Source organism: Sus scrofa, chromosome 18, assembly GCF_000003025.6.
Source record: "Sus scrofa isolate TJ Tabasco breed Duroc chromosome 18, Sscrofa11.1, whole genome shotgun sequence".
NCBI classification, from domain to species: Eukaryota; Metazoa; Chordata; class Mammalia; order Artiodactyla; family Suidae; genus Sus; species Sus scrofa.
Window position 1 is genome coordinate 19,083,515 of NC_010460.4, and position 23,666 is coordinate 19,107,180.

At 39.2% G+C, this 23,666-nt stretch overlaps 1 protein-coding gene across 7 annotated transcripts in view; it reads right to left on the minus strand.

The window, feature by feature from the left end:
• NRF1 (nuclear respiratory factor 1) overlaps nt 1-23,666 on the minus strand; it is a 134,271-nt gene that overhangs the window by 75,107 nt on the left and 35,498 nt on the right. For 3 of the 7 annotated variants that reach the window (XM_021078994.1, XM_021078996.1, XM_021078997.1), the window contains 2 exons: nt 19,563-19,639; nt 3,991-4,222 (listed from right to left, as the gene is read on the minus strand). In XM_021078994.1, the coding sequence (XP_020934653.1) occupies nt 3,991-4,213 (223 nt within the window). In that variant the 5' untranslated portion in view covers nt 4,214-4,222; nt 19,563-19,639. The remainder of the gene's footprint in view (nt 1-3,990; nt 4,223-19,562; nt 19,640-23,666) is intronic. The other 4 variants (XM_021078993.1, XM_021079000.1, XM_021078998.1 and 1 more) reach the window with 3 other exon arrangements.

Genomic DNA, 23,666 nt, shown 5'->3' on the forward strand with positions numbered 1-23,666 from the left:
GTTATTTCAGTTGTACATGCATCTGTTTATTCTAGATGTACCGTAGAATGTATTACTGTGACACATTGTTAAAAAAAAAGTTTGAGGAGTTCCCGTCGTGGCGCAGTGGTTAATGAATCCGACTAGGAACCATGAGGTTGCGGGTTTGGTCCTGGCCTTGCTCAGTGGGTTAACGATCCGGTGTTGCTGTGAGCTGTGGTGTAGGTTGCAGACGCAGCTCGGATCCCGCGTTGCTGTGGCTCTGGCGTAGGCCGGTGGCTACAGCTCCGATTGGACCCCTAGCCTGGGAACTTCCATATGCCGCGGGAGTGGCCCAAAGAAATGGCAAAAAGACAAAAAAAAAAAAAAAAAAAGGTTTGAAAGCCAAAACCAAGATCTCACAATGTGCATAAGAAAATAATTTTCATTTGCAGCAATTGTAATAGCAAAAAATTATAAACAACCTAAGTGTTCTGTCAATATATGAAACAAATAGTCAAAATGAAAATATATTACATTTTCAACATAAATGAATCTCAGAAAAATAATACTGAATGAAATAAACAGAAAAACAGTATCAGAGTGATACGATTAATATAAAGTTTAAAATATACAAAACAATGCTAAATATTATTTATTGATACATAAACACATATTAAAAACATGAAAGAAATGCAAGAGAATGATAAAGACCAAATTCATAATAGTAATTACTTCAGTGAAGGGAGAAGAGGAAACAAGATTTAAAAAAGGAGTAACCATGGAGTTCCCGTCGTGACTCAGTGGAAACAAATCTGACAAGCATCCATCAGGACACAGGTTTGATCCCTGGCCTTGCTCAGTGGCTTAAGGATCCAGTGTTGCTGTGAGCTGTGGTGCAGGTCACAAACTCAGCTTGGATCTGGCATTCCTGTGGCTGCGGTGTAGGCCAGCAACTACAGCTCCAATTTGACCCCTAGCCTGGGAACTTCCATAGGGTACAGCCCTAAAAGGACAAATAATAATAATAAATAAAAGTAAAAATAGAAAGGAATAACCAGCTACCCTTCTCTCTCCATTTACCTTATACCTCTCTTCATTATTTTCTTCAGAGTATTCAGTGCTTTCCGAAATTCTTTTACTTTATTATGTGTACCCTTCTTCCTACCACTGGTCTGTAAGCTCCTTTAGGAGCAAGCTCTTGCCTGTCTTGTTCACAGCATCTATATAAATTTTATAGAGTATATGGTAACTCCTCAATGAATGCTGAATGATTAAATGACAAATCATTCCTACCAGTTGTGCCTCAATTTCCACATCTGCCACATGAAAAGGTTAGATCAAACTCCTTTGCTAATCTTAACACTATGACAATGCAGTACAGTAACTGAGCAAAACTATATTTCAAAAGCCTCTTTCTTTCTAAGAAAGAAGTTGACCTGGGAGTTCCCGTCATGGCTCAATGGTTAATAAATCTGACTAGGAACCATGGGGTTGTAGGTTCAATCCCTGGCCTCGCTCAGTGGGTTAAGAATCCAGCGTTGCTGTGAGCTGTGGTGTGGGTCGCGGACGCAGCTCGGATCTGGCGTTGCTGTGGCTCTGGTGTAGGCTGGCGGCTACAGCTCCGATTCGACCCCTCAAGAAAAGGCAAAAAGACAAAAAAAAAAAGAAGAAGAAAGAAGTTGATCTGGATTCATTATATTAGGATGCCCTCTTCTGGGAAGCATAAAAATTTCAAAAATATATTTTACAACCATTTTATATGCATTTTGTCGCCACGTCTTATTTTTATTTATTTTTTATTTTTTGTCTTTTTTAGGGCCACACTCACGGCATATGGAGGTTCCCAGGCGAGGGGTCAAAACAGAAATGTAGCCACTGGCCCACAAGACAGACACAGCAATGCCAGATCCGAACTGAGTCTGTGACTCAAACCACAGCTCATAGCAACGCCACATCCCTAACCCACTGAGGGAGGCCAGGGATCCAACCTGCGTCTCACAGACACTGGTCAGATTCGTTTCCATTGAGTCACAATGGGACTTCACTAAGTCTCATTTTTAAATTCCAGAAATACACAGTGGATAGTAACTGACAGCAATAAGTTTATTTTCATTGCAGCTGTCTTTTTCCTCTTAAATACAGTATGTGCGCGTGTGTATTTATTTATATTTAAAAACTGGCTATTCCTAACCATTGATTTCCTATCCACTTTTCCTAAATATCTTCTCAGATCAGTGTTCCTTATACAATTTAGACCCATCTAGGCATGATTTACTTAGAGTCTTCCACATAGTGCTAAACATACAATGTAAACAACAAAGAGAATGACAGAAAATATAACCCTGCTTTAAGTCATTTAGAGGTCCAGAAAATCCCCAAACCTTAAATTGGATTAAGATGATCCAGGATTGCCAGTGCCCTTGGGCATCTGGTAAAAGGAAAAAAAAAAAAAAAAAAAAATCCTCTCTAGAGGACAATATTAATAGTTTTCCAAAGATACACATATCCAGCATGCATTGAAAAATAACCAATACATGAAGAGAAAAACCAACATGAATAAGCAACAGCATTAACACATAACAGAAACAGTCCCATAGGCACTTCAGAGAGCAAAATTACTAAAAGGCCTGAAAAATCATAATGCTTCCTTTATTCATGGATATTAATGGAAAAAAAATTTTTTCCATAAGAACTGAAAACACCTAATACTGCAAATGAGGTAGGGAGGGAAAAAAAAAAAAAAAAAAAAAAAAACTAGAAATGCTAAAATTAGAAAACAAAACTATTACCAAAATTAAAAACTCAAATGAAAGACTTTAAGCACCTGAGACACAGATGAAGAGAAAAATTAATAAACTGGAAGACAGTCTAAAGAAACTACATGAATGAAGCACAAAGAGACAAAAGGGTGGTAATACAGAGACAGAAACAGAACAGAAAGAAAGAGACATGAAGGACTCAGTGAGGAAGACTAACATGCTCAACTGGAGTCATAGAAGGAAAAGACGTGAACGGAGGGGAAGCAAAACTGAAGCAAAATGTAGTAGCTAATATTTTCCAGAATTGATGAAAGACATCGATCCACATAATCAAGATGTAAAAGAACCCTAAACAGAAGTTGGATGTAAGGGGGATGTATAAAACAACTATGTATAAAACACCACTACGATCTTGCAGGGCTCAAAATATACAATTAAACAAAGAACAACAACAGCATACAGGTCAAGAACAGGGGGATCATATTCAAGTGTTCTAAGAAACTTGCATTATCCCAAAGAAGACAAAAGTATCAATTACATAAGACTATGAAATAAGTGAAAGATATGTATTTCTAGGTGTACCACTAATAGTAAAAGTATATATATAACTTCCAAACTAACAAGAAAAAAAGGAAAAGAAAAAAAGAAAGACTTTTCAATCACTCCAAAGAAAACTGAAGGAAAAGGAAAGAGAACAAGTGGGACAGAGAGAAAGCATACAGTAAACATGATCAATTTAAACCTAAATAGGAGTTCTGGTTGCGGCTCAGCAGGTTACAAACCCAACTAGTATCCATGAGGATGCGGATTCAATCCGTGGCCTTGCTTAATGGGTTTGGGTTAAGGATCAGGCATTGCCGTAAGCTGTGGTGTCGGTTGCTGTGGCTTAGGCCAACAGCTGCAGCCCCAATTTGACTCCTAGCCTGGGACTTCCATATGCCACAGGTGTGGCCCTGAAAATTTTAATTTTTTTTAAATAAAAATAAAAATAAAGCTGAATATATCAGTGACTACATTTAATGTAAATGGACTAATTCTCTCACTTAAAAGTAAAAATTGTTGGAATGGATGAAAAAACAAATCATATCACTAGTATTATATAATTCTGGAACTAAAGTCTCAGTGTAATACAGGTACCAGTTGTAAATGGAGGCTTAAAAACAAATCATGAAGATGTGATGCGAAGATAAATGGGAGTGCCTGCATCCTAGGCTCTTTCGGAGAAGCACAGTACCAGAGTGAGGCCAAAAATGAAGAGCTTGGACATTACCTGCGGCAGCCAGATGGGCTGTTACCTCATCAGCTGCTGTAGAGTTGAGTATGTCTGAATCATCATAAGAGGTGTCTTCAGGAGATGAAGGAGAGTCTTCATCAGCACTCAACATACTGTGTTCAGTGTAGGTGGCCACATGGACCTGCTGTACTTGCTGGGCCACTGCATGCGCTTCTATGGTAGCCATGTGTTCAGTCTGGCTCACTCCGTGTTCCTCCATGAAGAGCTACTGTCAGAAAAAAGGCAAAGAACAGGACTCAGTGTATGATATAATGCAATACTTAAACTAAGGTATTTCCCTCAAGAGCAGAGGAACTTTGATAAGCCTTTGATTTTTACTATACACCTCACCACACCAAGACACAGGAAATGGGAAGCACCATTCCAACATGACATAAAAATGGTAAAAGAGAACATTGCTGCGGCTGTGGCATAGGCCTGCAGCTGCAGCTCCAATTCGAGCTCTAACCTAGGAACGTCCATATGCTGTAGGTGCAACTACAAAAAGAAAAAACACAGCTAATAAAAGAAATTTAGAAGTAAAAAAAAAATGGTAGAATATTTTGCTTGTATTAAACTATTCTGATGGAAATTCACTGTGCTAATTTTATACCTCAGGTGACGAAACAATACATATCCTTGATATTACATAGGATAAAAAAATATAGTATTTGACACTGTGGACCTAAAAGGAGTAAGTAAAATACTTAACATTTTCTTTCCATTTCAAACACAAATGAGAGTTAAACAATTTTTTCCCCAAAATGGTCTTTCTGTTTATAAAACTTCATTTCTTGTAAACCCTGAAATAATGCAGTAATGTATAAAGTAATAAGATAAAGGTGTGCTCTCCTACTGCACTTATAATCTGTCCCCTCTTGCCTCTGCCCCAACCTACAAAAGTATATTACCCTTTAAAAATTTTTGAAGCATACATACATATACACACACACATGATTTTAAAAAATAGGTTCACAAAACATGTATTATTCTATAATTTCTTTTTCATATGACAATATATCTGGACATTTTGACATGTTGAAATATACAGATCTAGGGAGTTCCCGTCATGGCTCAGTGGTTATCGAATCCAACTAGGAACCATGAGGTTGTGGGTTCGATCCCTGACCTTACTCAGTGGGTTAAGGATCTGGTGTTGCCGTGAGCTGTGGTGTAGGTTGCAGACATGGCTCAAATCTCATGTTGCTGTAGCTGTGGTGTAGGCTGGCAGCTATAGCTCCGATTGGACCCCTAGCCTGGGAACCTCCATATGCCGGAGTGGCCCTAGAAAAAGGCAAAAAAAGACAAAAAAAAAAAAAACAAAAAAAACCAGATCTACCAGACTTCTAAATAGCTCAAGAACACTTCATTGTATTGCTATGCTGTAATTATACAACCAGTCAGCTACTGGCATATAGCAAGGCAGCTTCTAGAGTTTTGCTATTATTAATATCCTTTCATATAAAATTTTGCATATTGGTTCCTCATAAAACTTTAAGAAGAATTACCATATGATCCAGCAATTCCACTTTTGGGTATCATCCTGAGAAGATTGAAAATACGGTCTCAAAGGGCTATTTGTACACCAATGGTCATAGCAACATTATTCACAATAACCAAGAGGTGGAAGCAACCCAAAAATCCATGAACAGATGAAAGAATAAACAAAATGTGGACACACATACAATCGGATGTTACTCAGCCTTAAAAAGGAAGAAACACAAACTTAGAGGGGAACTTCCTCAATTTGATTTTTTAAAAAATCTACAAAAAGATCTAGTTAATATCATACTTAATGGTGAGAAACTAGAAGCTTTCTCATGATGATCAGAAACAAGACAAGGATGTCCCCTCTCACCAGTCCCTTTCAACACTGTACTACAAATCCTAGCTAATGTAGTAAGATAAGAAAAAGATGGAATTCCCTTGTAGCACAGCGGGTTAAGGACCTAACTGTCACTAAAGGGGCTCAGGTCACTGCTATGGTGTGGGTTCAATTCCTAGCCTGGAAATTTTTATTACCATAAAAATGCCATGGGCACAGCCAAAAAAAAAAAAAAAAAAAAAAAAAAAAAAGGAAGTAAAACTGTCTTTGTTCACAGATGACATAATTATTTATATAGGAACTCCAAAAGAATCAACAACAGTTAAAAAACCTCCTGGAACTATTAAGTAATTATATAGCACTGTTGCAGGATACAGAGTTTACATACAAAAATCAAATGCCTTCCTATATACCAGCAATGAACAATAGGCTAAAATTAAAAACACATTATCATTTACATTAGCAATCCAAAAGAATGAAATACATAGGTAAATATCTAACATAACATGTACAAGATCATAAGGAAAATTATAAAATACTGATGCAAGAAATCAAAGAAGAGGAGTTCCTTCATGGCTCAGCAGGTTAAGTATCCCGTGCTGTCACTGCTGTGGCTCTGGTTACAGCTGTGGAACAGGTTCAATCCCTGGCCTTGGAACTTAAGCCTGTGCCACCCCACCCCCGGTCCTCAAAAAAGGAATCAAATGAGAACCAAAATGGAGATATTCCACTTCATGAATAGGAAGACGCAATAATGTCAAGATGGCACTTCTTCCTAACTGAATCTACAGATATAATGCAATCCCAATCAAAATCCCAGCAAGCTATCTTACAGATACTGACAAACTGATTCTAAATTTAAAAGGAGAGGCAAAAGACTCAGGATAGCTAACACAATATTGAAGGAGAATAAAGCTGGAAGACTGACACTACTAGACCTCAAGATTCACTATCTAGCTAGTGTGGTACTGGTGAAAGACTAGACAAACAGATCAATGAAACAGAAGAAAATAGATTCCCATAAATATAGTCAACTGGATCTCTGACAATGGAGCAAAGATAATCTCTTCAACAAACAGTGCTAGAATACTGGCTGGATATCCACCTGCCAAAAAAATGAATCTAAACACAGCTTTTACACCCTTCACAAAAATTAACTCAAAATGGATCAAAGACTTAAGAGTAAAATGCAAAACTATAAAACTCCCAGAAGATAACATATGGTAAAAACCTAAATGACTTGGGTATGGCGATGACTTTTTAGATATAATACCAAAGGAATCATTCATGAAAAAGAAGAACTGAAAAGCTAGACTTCATTAAAATAAAAAACTTCTGCTCTACAAAAGACATGGTAAAGAGAATGAGAAGACAAGCCACAGACTGGGAGAAAATATTTGCAAAAGACACATAAAAGGAGTTCCCACCATGGCGCTGTGGGTTAGGAATCCAACTACAGCAGTGTGGGTCACTGTGAAGGCACTGGTTCAATCCCCAGCCCAGCGCAATGAGCTAAAGGATCCAGTGTTGTCACAGCTGCAGCGTAAGTCCCAGGCTTGGATTCAATCCCTGGCCCAGGAACTTCCATATGCTTTGGGTGTGACCATAAAATTAAAGAAAAAAAAAAAAGACACTTATTAAAAAAAATCTTATAAAGGGCTGTGTTCCAAAATACACAGCTCTTAAAACAGAACAGTATGAAAATGAACAACCCAATTTAAAAATGGCAAAACACCTGAATAAACACCTCATCAAAGAAGATATACCTATGACAAATAATTACGTAAAAAGATTTTCAGTATCATATGTCATTAGAAAATTGCAAAATCAAACAGACAACACTACACATCCATTAAAAATGACTAAAATTGACCATGATGGAATATAAGAAAAGGAATGTGTCTGTGTGTGTGTGTACATGTATATATATATATAATATATATGTATGACTGGGTCACTTTGCTGTACAGCAGAAACTAGCACAACATTGTAAATCAACTATACCTTAATTAAAAAAAAAAAAAAAAGAATGACTAAAATCCAAAACACCAGCACCAGCAAATGCTAGTCAAGATGTGCAGCAACAGGAATCCTCATTCATTGCTGTTGGGAATGCAAAATGGTACAGCCACTTTGGAAGACACTACGGTGATTATTACAAAACAAATAAACTCTTACCATACAATTCAATAATTGTGCTCCTTGGTACTTACCTGAAAGAGCTTTAAAAAAATGTCTACAAAAAAACCTGCACACAGATGTTTACGGCAGCTTTATTCATAGTTGCTAAAAGTTGGAAGCCACTAGAATGTCCTTCAGTAGGTGAATGAATAAACTATGGAACAGCCACACAATGGAATGTTTTCGGCACTACAGAGAGAGAAGTTATCAAGCCATGAAAAGACATGGAGGAACCTCAATTGTGTATATTACTAAGTGTAAGAAGTCAACCTGAAGAGGCTATAGAATGTTTAATTCCAACTATATGAAGTTCTAGAAAAGGCAAAACTATGGTGAGAATAAAAAGATCAGTGGTTGCAAGGGGCTCAGGTGGAGGGAGGGATGAACAGGTAGAGCACAGAGAATTTTGTGGGGCAGTGAAACTACCATATATGATACCATAATGGTAGATAAATGTCTTTATACATTTGTCTCAATCCATAGACTGTACAAAGAGGAAACCATAATGTAAATTATGGACTTGGAGTGGTAATGATGTGTTAATGTAGACGTTGTAACAAATGCAGTGGTGATGTGGGATGCTGATAGTGGGGGAGGCTGTGCCAGGGTGCAGGGTAAAGGGGTACATGGTAAAACGACCTTTTCCTCCATTTTATTTGTCAATTATACCTAATAAAAGTGAAAAAAAATCCAGTTAAAATAAAAGAAATTCTGACGCATGCTACAATATCGATGAACCTTGAGGGCTTTCTAAGTAAAATAAAGCCAGTCACAAGAAGACAAATACTGTATGATTCCACTTATGGGATCAGACAGTACCTAGGGTACCAGGGTAGGCTAGTACCTAGGGTGGTTAGTCAGAGAGATAGAAAGTAGAAGGCTGGCTGCAAGGGGCTGGGGGAAGGGAAACCGAAGAGTTGTTTCACAAGGACAGAGTTTCAGTTTTGGCAAGATCAAAAGAATTCTGGAGATCACACAAAAATGTTAGTGTACTTAACACTACCGACCTGTTCAGTTAAAAACAGTGAATTTTATGTTATGTGAATTTTACCATGATTAAAAACATTTCCCTCAAATACCAGCAACTTCTGTGCAAAGAATAAATGACTAATCTTAGAGCAGAATAATAAAACGCGCCCTTATTACCTTTTATAAAACTTTGCATATTATTTGATTTTTTAAAGAATAGATTCTTAAAGGTAAATTTTCTGAGTCAAGGATATTTGTATTTTTAATTTTTACACATACTGAAAACTTGAATGTTTAATTTATACACTAACATAAACTCTACTTGCACAGACATCTGAAATTTGACCATTATATAATGGTATACAACAATGCCTATCTAGAGTTTACCAAAAAATAAAATTAAAAGGGTAGTCATAGAGATATAGAAATAGGACTCTTCTGGCTACAAGAGAACATAATTATCTATTCCTGCAGAACTTCTCATTTTTCTTCTACTCTATCTTAAAACTCTCCTTCTCTGAGAACATCTAAAATTCTTTGCTCCTCTCAATTAAGTGCTTTCTTAAGTCCCACTCTGATATGTTGTTCTTCTTCAGGTCAACTGTTCCCATGCAGATGACTGAATTTTTACTTTTCTGAGGCTCTGGCTTCTGTTTTATATTCTTGAGCTCTTTCAAAATTTTTTTTCTTTGGCTTTTAATTATCTCTTTTCACTCTCATGCCATTATACATATAACAACTCATCCTTGTAACACAGTGGTTCTTAACTTCGGGACTACTAAATTATCTCAAGGAGTATCCTGTATTTCAAAATAAAATTTAATTACAAAATAAAACAACTACAGGAAGCCACAAATCCAAAAAAGATTAAGAATCACTCAGCTATCATCGGAACTCCTTTTCCACGCTATCTTTTCTGCTGGAAGTCATATCCCCGCCCTGTATCTCTGTGTGACACAGTACCTTCATCAACAAACTCAGACCTTTATTTCTTCAAGTGGAGCTTAAGAAAAGGTACCTGGCAAAGTAATACATACTTAATAGAGATACTATTTTTGCATCTCTTCTAGAAGTCTGAAATTACATCAAAATTAAAAAAAAAATTCTTTTAAAGAGAGGTACCTGATAAGGTTTCTTCTATATCCTATGTTTGGTGTGTTTTAAAATATTTAAGGGAATATATCCCTGATGTGCAAATATCAAAGGTACAATTTAACACATTATTTCACACCATTAAACACAATGTATGAGAGGAAGGCACCATTAAAATACTATTTGTCCATTCATTACACTGTTCCGTCTTAAGAGACAAATTGCTTAGGGCATTTTAGGTTATTCCAAAATTGTTTTTAAATGATTTGGGATTAGATGACATCTAACTGCTTTTCAAAGGGATTTGTATGCTGCACTTGGCATAATGGATTTCAGTTCTTTTCTCCAGAATGCAGTTCACAGCCTAAATCGATAGACTGTCTGCTTCACAGGCTTGTCACTTCTGCTCAGTGCCTCATCTCTTTCTAACTCTCTCCTCATCCTCTCCTTCAGCCTCACTAACCAGTGTGCTCATACTCTATAAAAACAAAACCATTTCAGACTTCTCTGAACCAGAGTGGGCTACTTATAAATGATGCTTTCAATATTTTCATAAAATAAATCATGCATACTGATGAAGATCATCATACCCCATCCAAGTCATTGTTAGAGAGGCATTCTAGTTTTTATCTCCAAGAAGTCAGATTCTCTGGACAGCAAAAGTGATAGGAACTGCTAACAGATGAAAACATACTATATAGTATGAATTGAAACAAAAAGAAAAACTGCACAGACTATTACCAGATACCCAGAACTCCTGGACAAGTTATTTAACCTCTAAGCCTCAATTTCAACATTTTTTTCCTTAATGAAAAAGAAAAAACAAAAACCAAAACTCTCTTCAAAAGTATATGGAGATTAAATGAGATTATATAGAAATAATGTGTGGAACACATAAATGCTCAACATTAATTATGATAATGATGACAGAATTCATGACTTCATCATTCTATTCTTCTTGACTCATTACTGACTAGTCTCTCAAGGGCTGGGCCTCAATTTTCTCATATTTAAATTAGGTAGACACTCATCTCTGTGAAGATATGGTTTTCTTAACTGTGTGAAAAAGATTCTGAGTCAGGCATCTAAAAAGCCCTTCTTTATTAACTCCAATGACTCAACCTCTGTTGTCCAAGACATTAAAATAAGGCAACCATATATAGGAAACCAATGCTCCTAACATAATTTCATGAGAGTACACAAAATGGAGAATGAGCAGATGGACCTGACAGTGATTCCTCTGAACAGATAGGAAAAGCAGAATGAAGAGTTCTCCTGAGGTGTACTCAAGCTGTCATTGCAGCACCTCAGGTCACTGCTATGGCACAGGTTCAATCCCTGGCCTGGGAACTTCCACATGCCCTGAGTGAGGCAAAAAAAAAAAAAAAAAAGAGAGAGAGAGAGAGAGAGAGAGAGAGAGAGAGAAGCAGGATGAAAGCACAGGCTACATGTAATGACCTGTGATTCTAAACATCACATCCAAATACAAAAACCTATCTGTCTATTACCTGGAACAGCACTGATATTTGGCACATTAGTCAACACTCCATTTAAAAAAAAAAAATCATTCTCCCAAACAGTAACATACCACGGTAGCAATTTTACTAAAACCTGGTTCTCAGCCTGAATCATCACTTGGGGTGCAACATGTACTTTCATCTAAAGGTTCTTCCTTAATATATAATCTATAAGGGATTAGAGGAGGAGCAGTTTTGTATTAGAGGAGTAGGTGTGGGACTAAAGATAATGGAAGAAAACACAAGAAAACACATTTTCTGGTCTAGAGCACCCTGGTAGTTGTAGTCAACAATATCTAAGGAGGAGTTCCCGTCGTGGCGCAGTGGTTAACGAATCCGACTAGGAACCATGAGGTTGCGGGTTCGGTCCCTGCCCTTGCTCAGTGGGTTAAGGATCCGGCGTTGCCGTGAGCTGTGGTGTAGGTTGCAGACGCGGCTCGGATCCCGCGTTGCTGTGGCTCTGGCGTAGGCCGGTGGCTACAGCTCCGATTCAACCCCTAGTCTGGGAACCTCCATATGCCGCGGGAGCGGCCCAAGAAATAGCAACAACAACAACAACAACAACAACAAAAAAGACAAAAGACAAAAAAATAAAAAAATAAAAATAAAAACCAATATCTAAGGAGCTACTGGAATTTGGATGAAATGTCCAAGGGGGGGTTAAAGTTACTCTAATCCACAAATAATGAGATTAAGTGTAGAGCATTTTAAAAATCAAAGTTGGAAGAGCAGGCCAGGAAATCCAATCAAGGTATAACTAAACTAAAAGAAAGCATTAGTCTCATCAATAGCATTATCATATCAAAAGAAAAGCTGAAAGATCGCCTGAGGCCAGAGCAGAACTGAATCCACAGCCAAACTAGGGACAAGAAAAGAGAGAGGCTCAACTTAATTCCTAGACATGCCCAGAATTATAAATTTCATAAGTAGAATAAAAGTTTTACTCAACAGAACAGCTTTTCTCAAAAAAGCCTAAAGCCAATGACAATATTTGATTTTGGGGGGACAAAGGGTAACAGATCAAAATTTTACCACAGCAGGAAAAATTTAAAAACAACTGTTCAATAAAGTCAAAGTGAAAAAAAAAGCAAAGTAAAATGTGGTTTAATTCTGAGTAATAAAGGTAGCTTAGGACAAAAGGAATCCATCTGACCTTCCTAGGAATATTCTCTTTTGAATAGCTCAAGGATGATATTAAAACAAAACAAAACAAAAAAACCCACATCACTAGGCTCTATAAAAGAAAAAATGAGGAAGCCTTAGATGCAGTTTATTGTTCTCCATTTTCAGACTCCAACTATAAATAAAAATACAGAAAATTAAATACAATACAAAGCCAAATGTAAATTTATAAACCATGGCAACATAAAGGCAAAGATAAGGCTCAGAGAGGAGGAGGTTAGGAGAGTGCCGGTGGAGGAAGGGCTAGGAACACAACACTAAGGCCCTATTCTCACCTATTCTCACAAGCGAGGGAATCAGACCAAGAGCAGATATTAATTACAATCTGTCAAAAGTAGAGGGAAAGGAAGGGAGTACTGGGAGGTAATGCTTATATATGACCAGTTTTATAAATCAAAGAAAAGTAGTATAGACATATCGTTTAAAGTTATGGAGGTAATGCTGTTTGATAACACTACAAACATAAAAGGAACTGTCTCTGCAAAGTGAAAACAAGGTGTAGGGGAACAGTGTGGCAAGAGGCCATTGATTTTTTTACTATAAATCCCTTTATTTGAACTTTTTCATATGAAAGTTTTTACTCTGACTTTACATAAAACAAACTTTAAAAACAATTAACTATAATACAGGCTTCCAAACTGATCCTTCCGAAACTTTAAATGACATAATAGAGGAGTTCCCACTATAACACAGCGGGTTAAAGGATCCAGTGTTGCTGCAGCAGCAGCATAGGTCCCAGCTGTGGCTCCGATTCAGTCCCTGGCTTTGGAACTTCCATATGTCATGGGTACAGCCATTTAAAAAAAAAAAAAAAAAAAGACATGCAAGAGCAAACTGTCACTAGAAAAATCAGGTGCCTTCCTCGTGCTAAGAACCAAGAGAATATAGTTCAAGTTTAGAAATAGTCCTCACCTTGAGTAAGCCTAAATTCCTAAATTAGAGCTTCTGAAACTAATTTATAACTGTATTCACATATTTTTTCATTCCAATGTTGATAAAATTTCTAAATATTGGCGTTTCCTCGTAGCTCATGGAATTAAGGATCCCTATTGTCACTGCTCTGGTTTAACTACCAGCTGTGGGATGGGTTTGACCCCTGGCCTGGGGCCTTCTGCATGCTGAGGGTGTGGCCAAAAAAAAGTAGAAAAAAATTTAAGTATTAATTAATATTAATAACAACCCAAGAATCCAGTTAATAATGATGCTTTCACATGGTATGTGAGAAAAACAACATACAACTACATAATGACCTAAGAGTGACTGGATGGTTTCATGAAAATATAAATTCACTGAAGGCAGGGTCTGGGTTCAGTCCCATGAATCATTAAGTAGCTATCAGAATTTGTTCCTTAATTAATGCTGGGGGGTGGTGAGGGGACGGAATTAAGATGGCGGAATAGAACGACTAGAGCCAACTTCTCTCATAAAAACAACAAAATTACAACCAAATCCTTCAACCAAAAAGACTGGAAACTTACAAAAAGTATCCTACTCCAGAAGACAAAGAGGAGGCCACATCAAGACGGTAGGAGGGGTGACTATGCCATATAAGCAACCCCATAACCGCCAGGTGGGCAGCCCACAGACTAGAAAGTAACTGTATCACAGACTCACCTACAGGAGCGAGAGTTCTGAGCCCCACGTCAGGCCCCCACACCCAGGGATCTGGCATTGAAGGCCAGGGGGGCTTGGATGCAGGAGCTCCACAGAACTGGGGAAAACGGAGGCCCCATTCTTGAAAGGCACACACAGGCTCTCACGTGCACTGGGTCCCAGGACAAGGCAGAGGCTCCACAGGAATGTGGGTCAGACCTGACTGCAGTTCTTGGAGGATCTCCTGGGGAAACAGGGGGTGACTGTGGCTCGTAGTGGGGGAAGGACGTTGGAGGCGAAGGTCTTGGAAATATTCCTCAGCTGTGTATTCCTGGGGAGGTGGCCATTTTGGGAAACTCTGACCCCACCGTCAGCGCTGAGCAGCCCCAGGGCAAACAACAGTTGGGTGGGATCTCAGCCCCGCCCCTCAGTAAACAGGCTGCCTAAAGACACACACCCCCCCCCCCCACAGCTGCCTCTAATCCCACCCAGAGACAAAGCCCCACCCACCAGAGGGATAGCAATCAGTCCCTCCCATCAGGACGCCTACAGCAAGCCCCTACCAACTTCAGCGCCAAGAGGGGCAAACACCAGAAGTAAGAGAGGCTGCAACTCTATTGTCTGCGAAAAGGACACCACACCAAAAGCCTATAAAAGCGAAAAGGAAGGAGTTCCCATCATGGCTCAGTGGTTAACGAATCCAACTAGGAACCATGAGGTTGCCGGTTCGGTCCCTGCCCTTGCTCAGTGGGTTAAGGATCCGGTGTTGCCTTGAGCTGTGGTGTAGGTCGCAGACGCAGCTCGGATCCAGCATTGCTGTGGCTGCTGTGGCTCTGGCGTAGGCCAGTGGCTACAGCTCCGATTAGACCCCTAGCCTGGGAACATCCATATGCCCTAGAAAAGGCAAAAAGACCAAAGGAAAAAAAAAGGGAGAGAATCATAACTCAGATAAGGGAGCAAGAAAAAAAAAAAAAAACCAGAAAAACAGCTAAGTGATCTGGAGATTATCAGCCTTCAGGAAAAAGACTTTAGACTGATGATGCTGAAGATGATGCAAGACACTGGAAATAAACTGGAGGCAAAGATGGATAATTTACAGCAAACACTGAGCAAAGAAATACAAGATTTAAAACTGAAGGAAGCAGAGATGCAAAATACAATAACTGAAATAAGTGCTTGGGGGTAACTGGTTGCACATTGTAATTACTAAAACTCAACCCAGGCAATTACGATTTTTCTTTTTTTTTCTTTTTGTCTTTTTAGGGCTGCACCCGCAGCACATGGAGGTTCCCAGGCTAGGGGGTGAATGGAAGCTGTAGCTGCTGGCCTGTGCCACAGCCACAGCAATGCCAGATCTGAGCCCTGTCTGCGACCTACACCACAGTTCATGGCAATGCTGGATCCTTAACCAACTGAGCACGGCCAGGGATTGAACCTAATCAGATTTGTTTCCACTGAGCCACGACAGTAACTCCGCAGGCAAATTTAGTTTCTATAATTTTCCTATAAAGTTGTGCTGGCTATTCATCTCGTCTCTCAACTTCCAAACCCTCTCTTCTATACTTGTTCTGAGCTGCTCTCTAGCCAGCTCTGGGCTAAGTCGGCCAGCTTTTAGGTTTTACCAAGGGGAGGCATCAGGCTAAGAATGGGAAGAGGCAGGGACAAGAGATTTCCTCCTGTTTGCGTTCCTATTAAAGTTGCTCCAGCAATAGAACACAGCCTCACTTCCCAACTCCAGCTGTGCCCCTTCACCCCTGTTGGTTGATCACAGCTGCATGGCATCCCACTAAGAGGTGAGACTACCAGCTCTTCAGGGGCCCCTCTGAACTCCTAGGTTCTTCTGTTCCCCCAGCCCAAGGGGTGGTAGCTGTTTCCTATAGTTATTAATATCTGGATTACCTTAGTGTCTACTTTTGCTCTTTTAGTCTTCCGACACCTGTGTAACCAATTCCCATAATTAAGTTCTCTGAAATACTTCACATAATTTATTAGGCCCTAACTGAAGAAACTATGTACCTTTGCTGAAATCACTCATAGAGTGCTGGTAAGCAGCAAAACTTTACATCGATTTGTATAAGTCAATACAATAAAATGTATTGACTTTTATACTATCAATAAAGTGATTCTAAGAACATTTTTATAATGCCACCACTAGGGTTTGTTTCTATACACTGATGGAAGCTGAATACAAAAATCATGAGTCTGCTTAATCATTTTAAGAAAGGCTGAATTAGAGTATAAAATGCCTCAGGAAGAGAGAAACTGACACAGAAGAAGAGGGCAGAGACAGAACACTGCTAAACACAAACTTTTAGCTGTTTGAGTCTATCTGCTCTTTAAATAAGATTCTTAATAAGTCTAACATTACAGCAAACCCCAAAATCAACGTCAGAGTAATAAAAGCCTTTTTATGAAAATAATAGTGACAATCACAAGGGAGATTCGTCATACTATTCAACGAATATACTGAGTTAGGTATTTGGACAAACAAAAGAAGATGTGATAATAATGGCAACTCTGACCTTTACCTACCATTCTAAGTTCTTGGCAGACTATGGAGATCTACACACACCTACTGAAAATCAATAGTTGGTACTATTATCTCCAGTGTGACTTTCAGAGATTTAATTTTTGTTTTGTTTTTTCTTATTACACTACTAGGCCCAAAGAATCTAGCACTAGAGCAAGCCAGGTATGCAAAGTCTCTTCTCCATTCCACCTCATACCTGCTTAAAGGTTTATCCTCACTTCAACAACAGGGTGGTTAAGAATGGAGATCCTGGAGCCAAAGTATTGGATTTAAATCCTTGCTCTGCCCCGCACTACCGCCTTAGACAAGTTTCACTCGACTTCTACATTTTTAGTTTTATCGTCCCTCAACTGGGATATTAATAGAACCTACTTCATAGAATTATTATAAGCACCAAAGAAATTAATTTCTATAAAATGGGACATGGTATATAATGCATGCTATGTAAGTGTAACCTATTAGTATTAGTATTACAATTCTACATAAAGCCAGAGATAAAGCACAGAAACGCCAAAGGGAAAGTTACATGATTTACCTTTTACACTGGAGGAAAAAATGCTTATAAATCACAAACTAGGAGTATAAACCATACAAGGGCCTTTGTCAGAGCATAGTTTTTTTTCTTTTGTTTTTTTTTGGGGGGGGGTGTCATACCCACAGGATATGGAAGTTCTCAGGCCAGGAATTGCATCTGAGCCACAGCTGTAGCCTATGCCATAGCTGTAGCAATGCTGGATCCTTAACTTATTATGCTGGGCTAGGGGTAGAACCTGCACCTTATCAGCAACCCAAGCCCCCACAGAGGCGGCTTGGGATCCTTAACCCACTGTGCCACAGTGGGAACTCCTTGAACATACTTCTTTTTTGAACTAGAGGCCCTTTTGAGGATGTGTGAAAACGACAGGCTTCCTCCCTAAAAAACTGCATACACACACACACACAAAATTTTCCAAAATATTTCAGTGTTTTTGGAGTCAAATCACAAATAGGTTATTTCAAGATGCTATAGCTCTACCAAACCTGTAAACACTAGAGGGTGCCACAACCAAAGAAAACCGTAAAGAAAGCACAGGGAATTTCAGGCTACTTAAAATTCGACTGGAAACCATCCTTGTCCAGAAAACAAGTGAATCTACTTCAAAATACATCAACTCTTCTGCAGGCTCTAGATCAGCACTGTCCTACAGAAATTTCTGCAATGATGAAAATGTCCTAAATTTGCACATGTCCAAAGTAGCAGCCACTAACACGTGTAGCTACTAACCACATGAAATCTAACAATTGCAACTAAGGAATTAAATTTTTAATTTTTATTTAGTTTTAAATAATTTTAATATAAATAGCCACATGTGGCTATGACTACAACACTGAACAGTGCAGTTCTTCTACATTCTTTTTTTTTTTAAGCTTTAAAACAAACTGCTTCTGATTGTTGTTAAAGAAATTTCTAATAGAGTGGGTGCAAACAACAATTCAAGCAATGTGTCCTTTGTGATAATTCAACACTATTTAAAAAAAAATGTCTCTCTCTCTCACTCTACAGGTATTCACAATCAAAAGTAAAGCTTTCAGAGTCCCCTGGTGGCCTGGTGGTTGAGGATTTGGCATTATCACTTCTGCGGCTCGGGTTAGATCCCTGGCCCAGAACTTCTATGTGTTGTGGGTGTGGAAGGAAAGAAGGAAGGAAGGAAGGAAGGAAGGAAAGAAAGAAAGAGAAAAGTAAAGCTTTATTTTACTCATTATAGAAACCTGCCTGCTCAATTACCTGATTAAGACCCTAGGTTAAAAGAGCTTAAAAAAATAAGTACAAATTGATAAAGTTAGAAGGCTTCTGCCTTTAAAAAGGACTTTTCTTTAAAAAAGAGAAGGAGGGAGTTCCCGTCATGACACAATGGAAACCAATCTGACTAGGAGCCATGAGGTTGTAGGTTTGATCCCTGGCCTCCCTCAGTAGGTTAAGGATCCGGCACTGCCATGCGCTGTGGTGTAGGTCGCAAATGTGGCTCGGATCTGGTGTTGCTCTGGCTGTGGTGTAGGTCGGCAGTTGTAGCTCCGATTGGACCCCTAGCCTGGGAATTTCCACATGCTGTGAGTGCAGCCCCAAAAAGCAAAAAAGCAAAAACACAAAAAAACAAAAAAATAAAAATAAAAAAGAGAATGGGTTCCCATTGCGGCTCATGGGTTAAGAACCCAACAGAGTTCAATCCCTGGCCTCGCTTAGTGGGTTAAAGTTCTGGCGTCACTGTGGCTGCGGTGTAGGTTGCAGATGCAGCTCCAATTCAACCCCTAGCACAGGAACTTCCAAATGTCAGAGGTGCGGCCATGAAAAGAGAAAAAAATATAATATTCTAGTGGTAATCATCAGCAAGGACTAAGGGAGCAGTGAGAAGAGAGAGCACAAGGACATGCAGTAAGTCTCATGAAGGGGAAGACAGTCTTCAGCCAGGAGTTTGTCAGGTGCCAGAAGGAAAGAACGGGCCTGGAGGCTCAGACAACAGCTTGTGAAAGCATGTGGCACAGTAAGAGGACATCAATAAACATCCAGATAGCAGACTCAGGAGGAGTCTGGGGACCAAAGGAACACACAGCTCCTTGGCTACCCTCACACCAGATTCCTTCTTTACACTGTAATTTAATCTACTAAAAATAAAGTGATTTAAGGACACGAATGCTGACCCACCTGTCAAAGAGGAAAGTCGTCTCCACATTACAGCTTACAACCCTGTGTCTGTCACAGTGCCCTGAGTGAGAAGGTACCTAATGAATGTTGATGACAATGATAAAAAGGATTAGAAAATGCATTCTCAAATATATATATTCAGATGCTTATTAACAGCTATAAATATCAATAAAAAGCAGGTGAGTTGCTTTAGCTATCCCTGGATGAGAAACATGGTGGGTAGGATTTAGCAGGCCCAGGCATTTGCAAACAGGTCAGAACGCAGCTGGCTCTTTATGCAGAAAAATCATTTGTCCACAGCTGCTCCCAAAAATCAAATAAGTAGTTGTCATGTGAAAGCAGGATTAGGGGCTGCCTCAATTTCCATTAAGGAGAAATAACAAATTGCCCCAAGTCCCACCCCTCTATCTCACCAGCACAAAGGACACTTTTATTCAGATCCTGCTTGCTGTGAAATATAGCATTGTTGCCTGGTGCTTCTGCGGTGGGCCTCAATACTGCTGGATCTGCCACTATATTCAGTTAAAACTGTTTCTTAGATTCCGTTGGATACTCCAATGCACAATTTTTCTTCTGAGATAACTTTTTTCTTTTCCTTTTTGAGATAACTGAACTACGACTTGTTTCTGGATAAAACTATGAATGTATAAGTGTTAGTACTATGGATCTAGGAATCTCTGCTGTTCAATCATTCATTCAATTCCGCAAACATTTAGTGAATTCTTATCAGGTACTCCTAGATTATTTTAACATTAGTATTCCAAGAAAAACTATGACTGGCAATTCTAATTGTTTATCTTTAAAAAATTTATTATCATAAAAATGACATATGTTCTTTTAGGGTAATTGAGAAAATCCAAGTCAGGAAAAAAACAAAACAGAAACCATCACCAGCTGAGACAGCCACATTACCAAATTAACAATTTGGTGTACATGCTTCTAGCATTTTCCCAAATATTTTATTTTATTTTATTTTATTTATTTTTATGACCACACTTGCAGCACATGGAAGTTCCCAGGCTAGGGGCTGAATTGGAGCTGCAGCTGAGGCCTATGCCACAGCCACAGCCACACTGGATCCAAGCCACATCTGTAACCTACACCGCAGCTTGCAGCAACACCAGATCCTTAACTCACTGAGCGAGGCCAGGGATCAAACCTACATCCTCATGGAAACTACATCAAATTCTTAACCCACTGAGCCACAACGGGAACTCCCTTCTTGAGTCGGTTGATTCCAATATTCACTACTATAAACAGCACTGCAATAACAATTCTGATATTCAATAAATAATGTTGAATCAATGAATAAATGATTGGTTTGCTAAACTAAGTCTTTTAAGTACACGCCCAATTATTTCCTTAGCTTTTAAGAGACATAAAACTTGGAGTAATCATTCAGTTATGATTCTGGACCTGCTATTATAGCAGGCATAGAAAGGTGGTACGGTTGGAGTTCCCGACATGGCTCAGCAGAAACCAATACGACTAGAACCATGAGGTTGCGGGTTCGATCCCTGGCCTCGCTCAGTGGGTTAAGAACCTGGCATTGCCATGAGCTGTGGTGTAGGTCGAGGACGCAGCTCAGATCCCGCGTTGCTGTGGCTCTGGCGTAGGCTGGCAGCTACAGCTCCGATTTCTCCCCTAGCCTGGGAACCTCCATATGCCTCGGGTGCAGCCCTAAAAAGCCAAAAAAAGAAAAAAAAAAGAAAAGAAAGGTAATATGGTAAAAACAGCAATCTAAACATAAAGATAAGCACATAATACTTTGTAGAAAATGGTGGACAAAATTAAAATATCATCCTTAATAGTGTAAAAGTAAAGTACGGCTCCCAAAAGCTAAAATACAGAAAGAGGGTATGTAGTGCAAAGAACTTACAGCCATTCTATAAATGACAAGTTGAGACTCTATTAAAAGTTGGTGCAGGAGTTCCCGTCGTGGCGCAGTGGTTAACGAATCCGACTAGGAACCATGAGGTTGCGGGTTCGATACCTGGCCTTGCTCAGGGGGTTAACGATCTGGCGTTGCCGTGAGCTGTGGTGTAGGTTGCAGACACGGCTCGGATCCCGCGTTGCTGTGGCTCTGGCGTAGGCTGGCAGCTACAGCTCCGATTAGACCCCTAGCCTGGGAACCTCCATATGCTGCGAGAGCGGCCCAAGAAAATGGCAAAAAGACAAAAAAAAAAAAAAAAAGTTGGTGCAAGTTCTCACTGTGGCTCAGAGGGCTAAGAATCCAACCGCCGTGGCCTGGGTCACTGTAGAGGACTGGGTTGGAGTCCCAGCCCAGCCCAGCCCAGCCCAGCCCAGCGGGTTGGTTAAAGGATCTGGCGCTGCCTGCAGCTGTGGCATAACTCGCAGCTGCAGCTCAGATTCAATCCTTGGCCCGGGAACTTCCATATGCTGTGGGTGTGGCCATTAAAAAAAGAAAGAAAAGAAAGTTGGTGGATCAAAAAATAAATGTTTATCATTTAAAATTATAAAGATGATTAATAAAAGACTTTCAAAAATAATATAAATATCAAATGAGAGAATGGAGAGGATAGGAAAAGTGACTTAAATGCTTATTTTTTCATATTAAAAAAGTCCAGATATTGTCTAAAGTTGATAATTCAAGAAACAGAGGTTTGCACATATTAAGCCTCATGGAAGTAATTCCTAGAGAAGCTAAAAACAGAAATAGTGAAATAGTTTTTAAAGGCTATCTCTGGACAGTAGGGCTGGAGACTAATTTTTTTTTTCCATTGTAAACTCTTTGTTTTTGTTAGGAAACACAGAGAATATCCTGATGAAATTGGCTAAAAAAACCTGTAACTATTCCCTTTGGATCCCCTAACTATACCTTCTTATTGTGATAACCAGTCAGACCCAGCTGCTGACAGAGCTTTTCTTTAACCAGAGGCAAACTTAAAATGCCCCAGACCTTGGGGACTAACTAGTCTAATTTTCTCATTTTACAGATTAAGTTGAGACCCAGAAAGGCTGAGTTACCCAAAGTCACAGCTCTAGTTGGTGGCAAAATCAAAAGTCGACCCCACATCTCCAATCCAATGCTCCATCCACTCCATCAGTCCCAGAGCACAGTCTCTAACCATTATCGGCTTGGGCGTGTTAACTTTTATCGCACACTATCATGTGTACATCTTCAACCCAAGATTTGGGTTTTACTGAGGGTTCAGTGAATTTGTACTATAAAATCGTCATTTTGAAATGAAGTGATCTTTTTCAAAATGCGCTCGCAGTCACCTGTCCCAGTCCCTCTAACATGCCTTCTATTGCCTCCACCCTTCAAGCTCTGCCATCACTGTCTTATAGCAGCCCACTGGCCTCGCTCAGTGGCTTAAGGATCCGGTGTTGTCACAGTTGCAGCGTACGTCACAGGTGTGGCTTGGATCCTGTGTGGCTGTAGCTGTGGCATAGGCCAGCAGCGGTAGATCCAATTCCACCCCTAGCCTGGGAACTTCCATATGCCAAAGAAAAGTAGAGGACAAGGGACTAACTCTTTGAGGAAAATGGAGAACTGTGCACACATTTTATGTAATTGTTTAAAATATCTTAATTGAGAGTCCCTATTATGTATATAAATTATTATTTGTATAGATTACTTACATAAATTTAGAAATGATTAAAAAAACATGTAAAAATGGGGGCCAGATCAATCACTGGAAATCACGTATATGCAGAAGAATCAAGACCTAATAACCAAAACCCTAGTACTGACTATATTTTCCAAAAACTATGCATAATTTATGGACTGTGTATTGTCTCACTAAATTTAAAATATATAATACTGAACATTTAAAAGCATGCTTTCTCATACATGGAGCTGTGCCTAAGGAGATAAGTGAGGCAAGAGCAACACTGATGAATATTGAAAAACAGGTTGAGCAGTAAGCTTAGCACTCATTGCTTTGTGCTTTACTTCCTGCATTTTACTCCCTCTGATCCACTGTGAAATGAAGGCCAAGGAACACATACATGTGTGTTGGGTGGTGGCAGTGTTAACTGAGGCTTTTTTAAAAGTCAATCATATATGAAAGCACTTTTATAACTGCAACATGATACAGAAACATATGGCAATATTTTATTTTATGGTGAAGCAAGAAA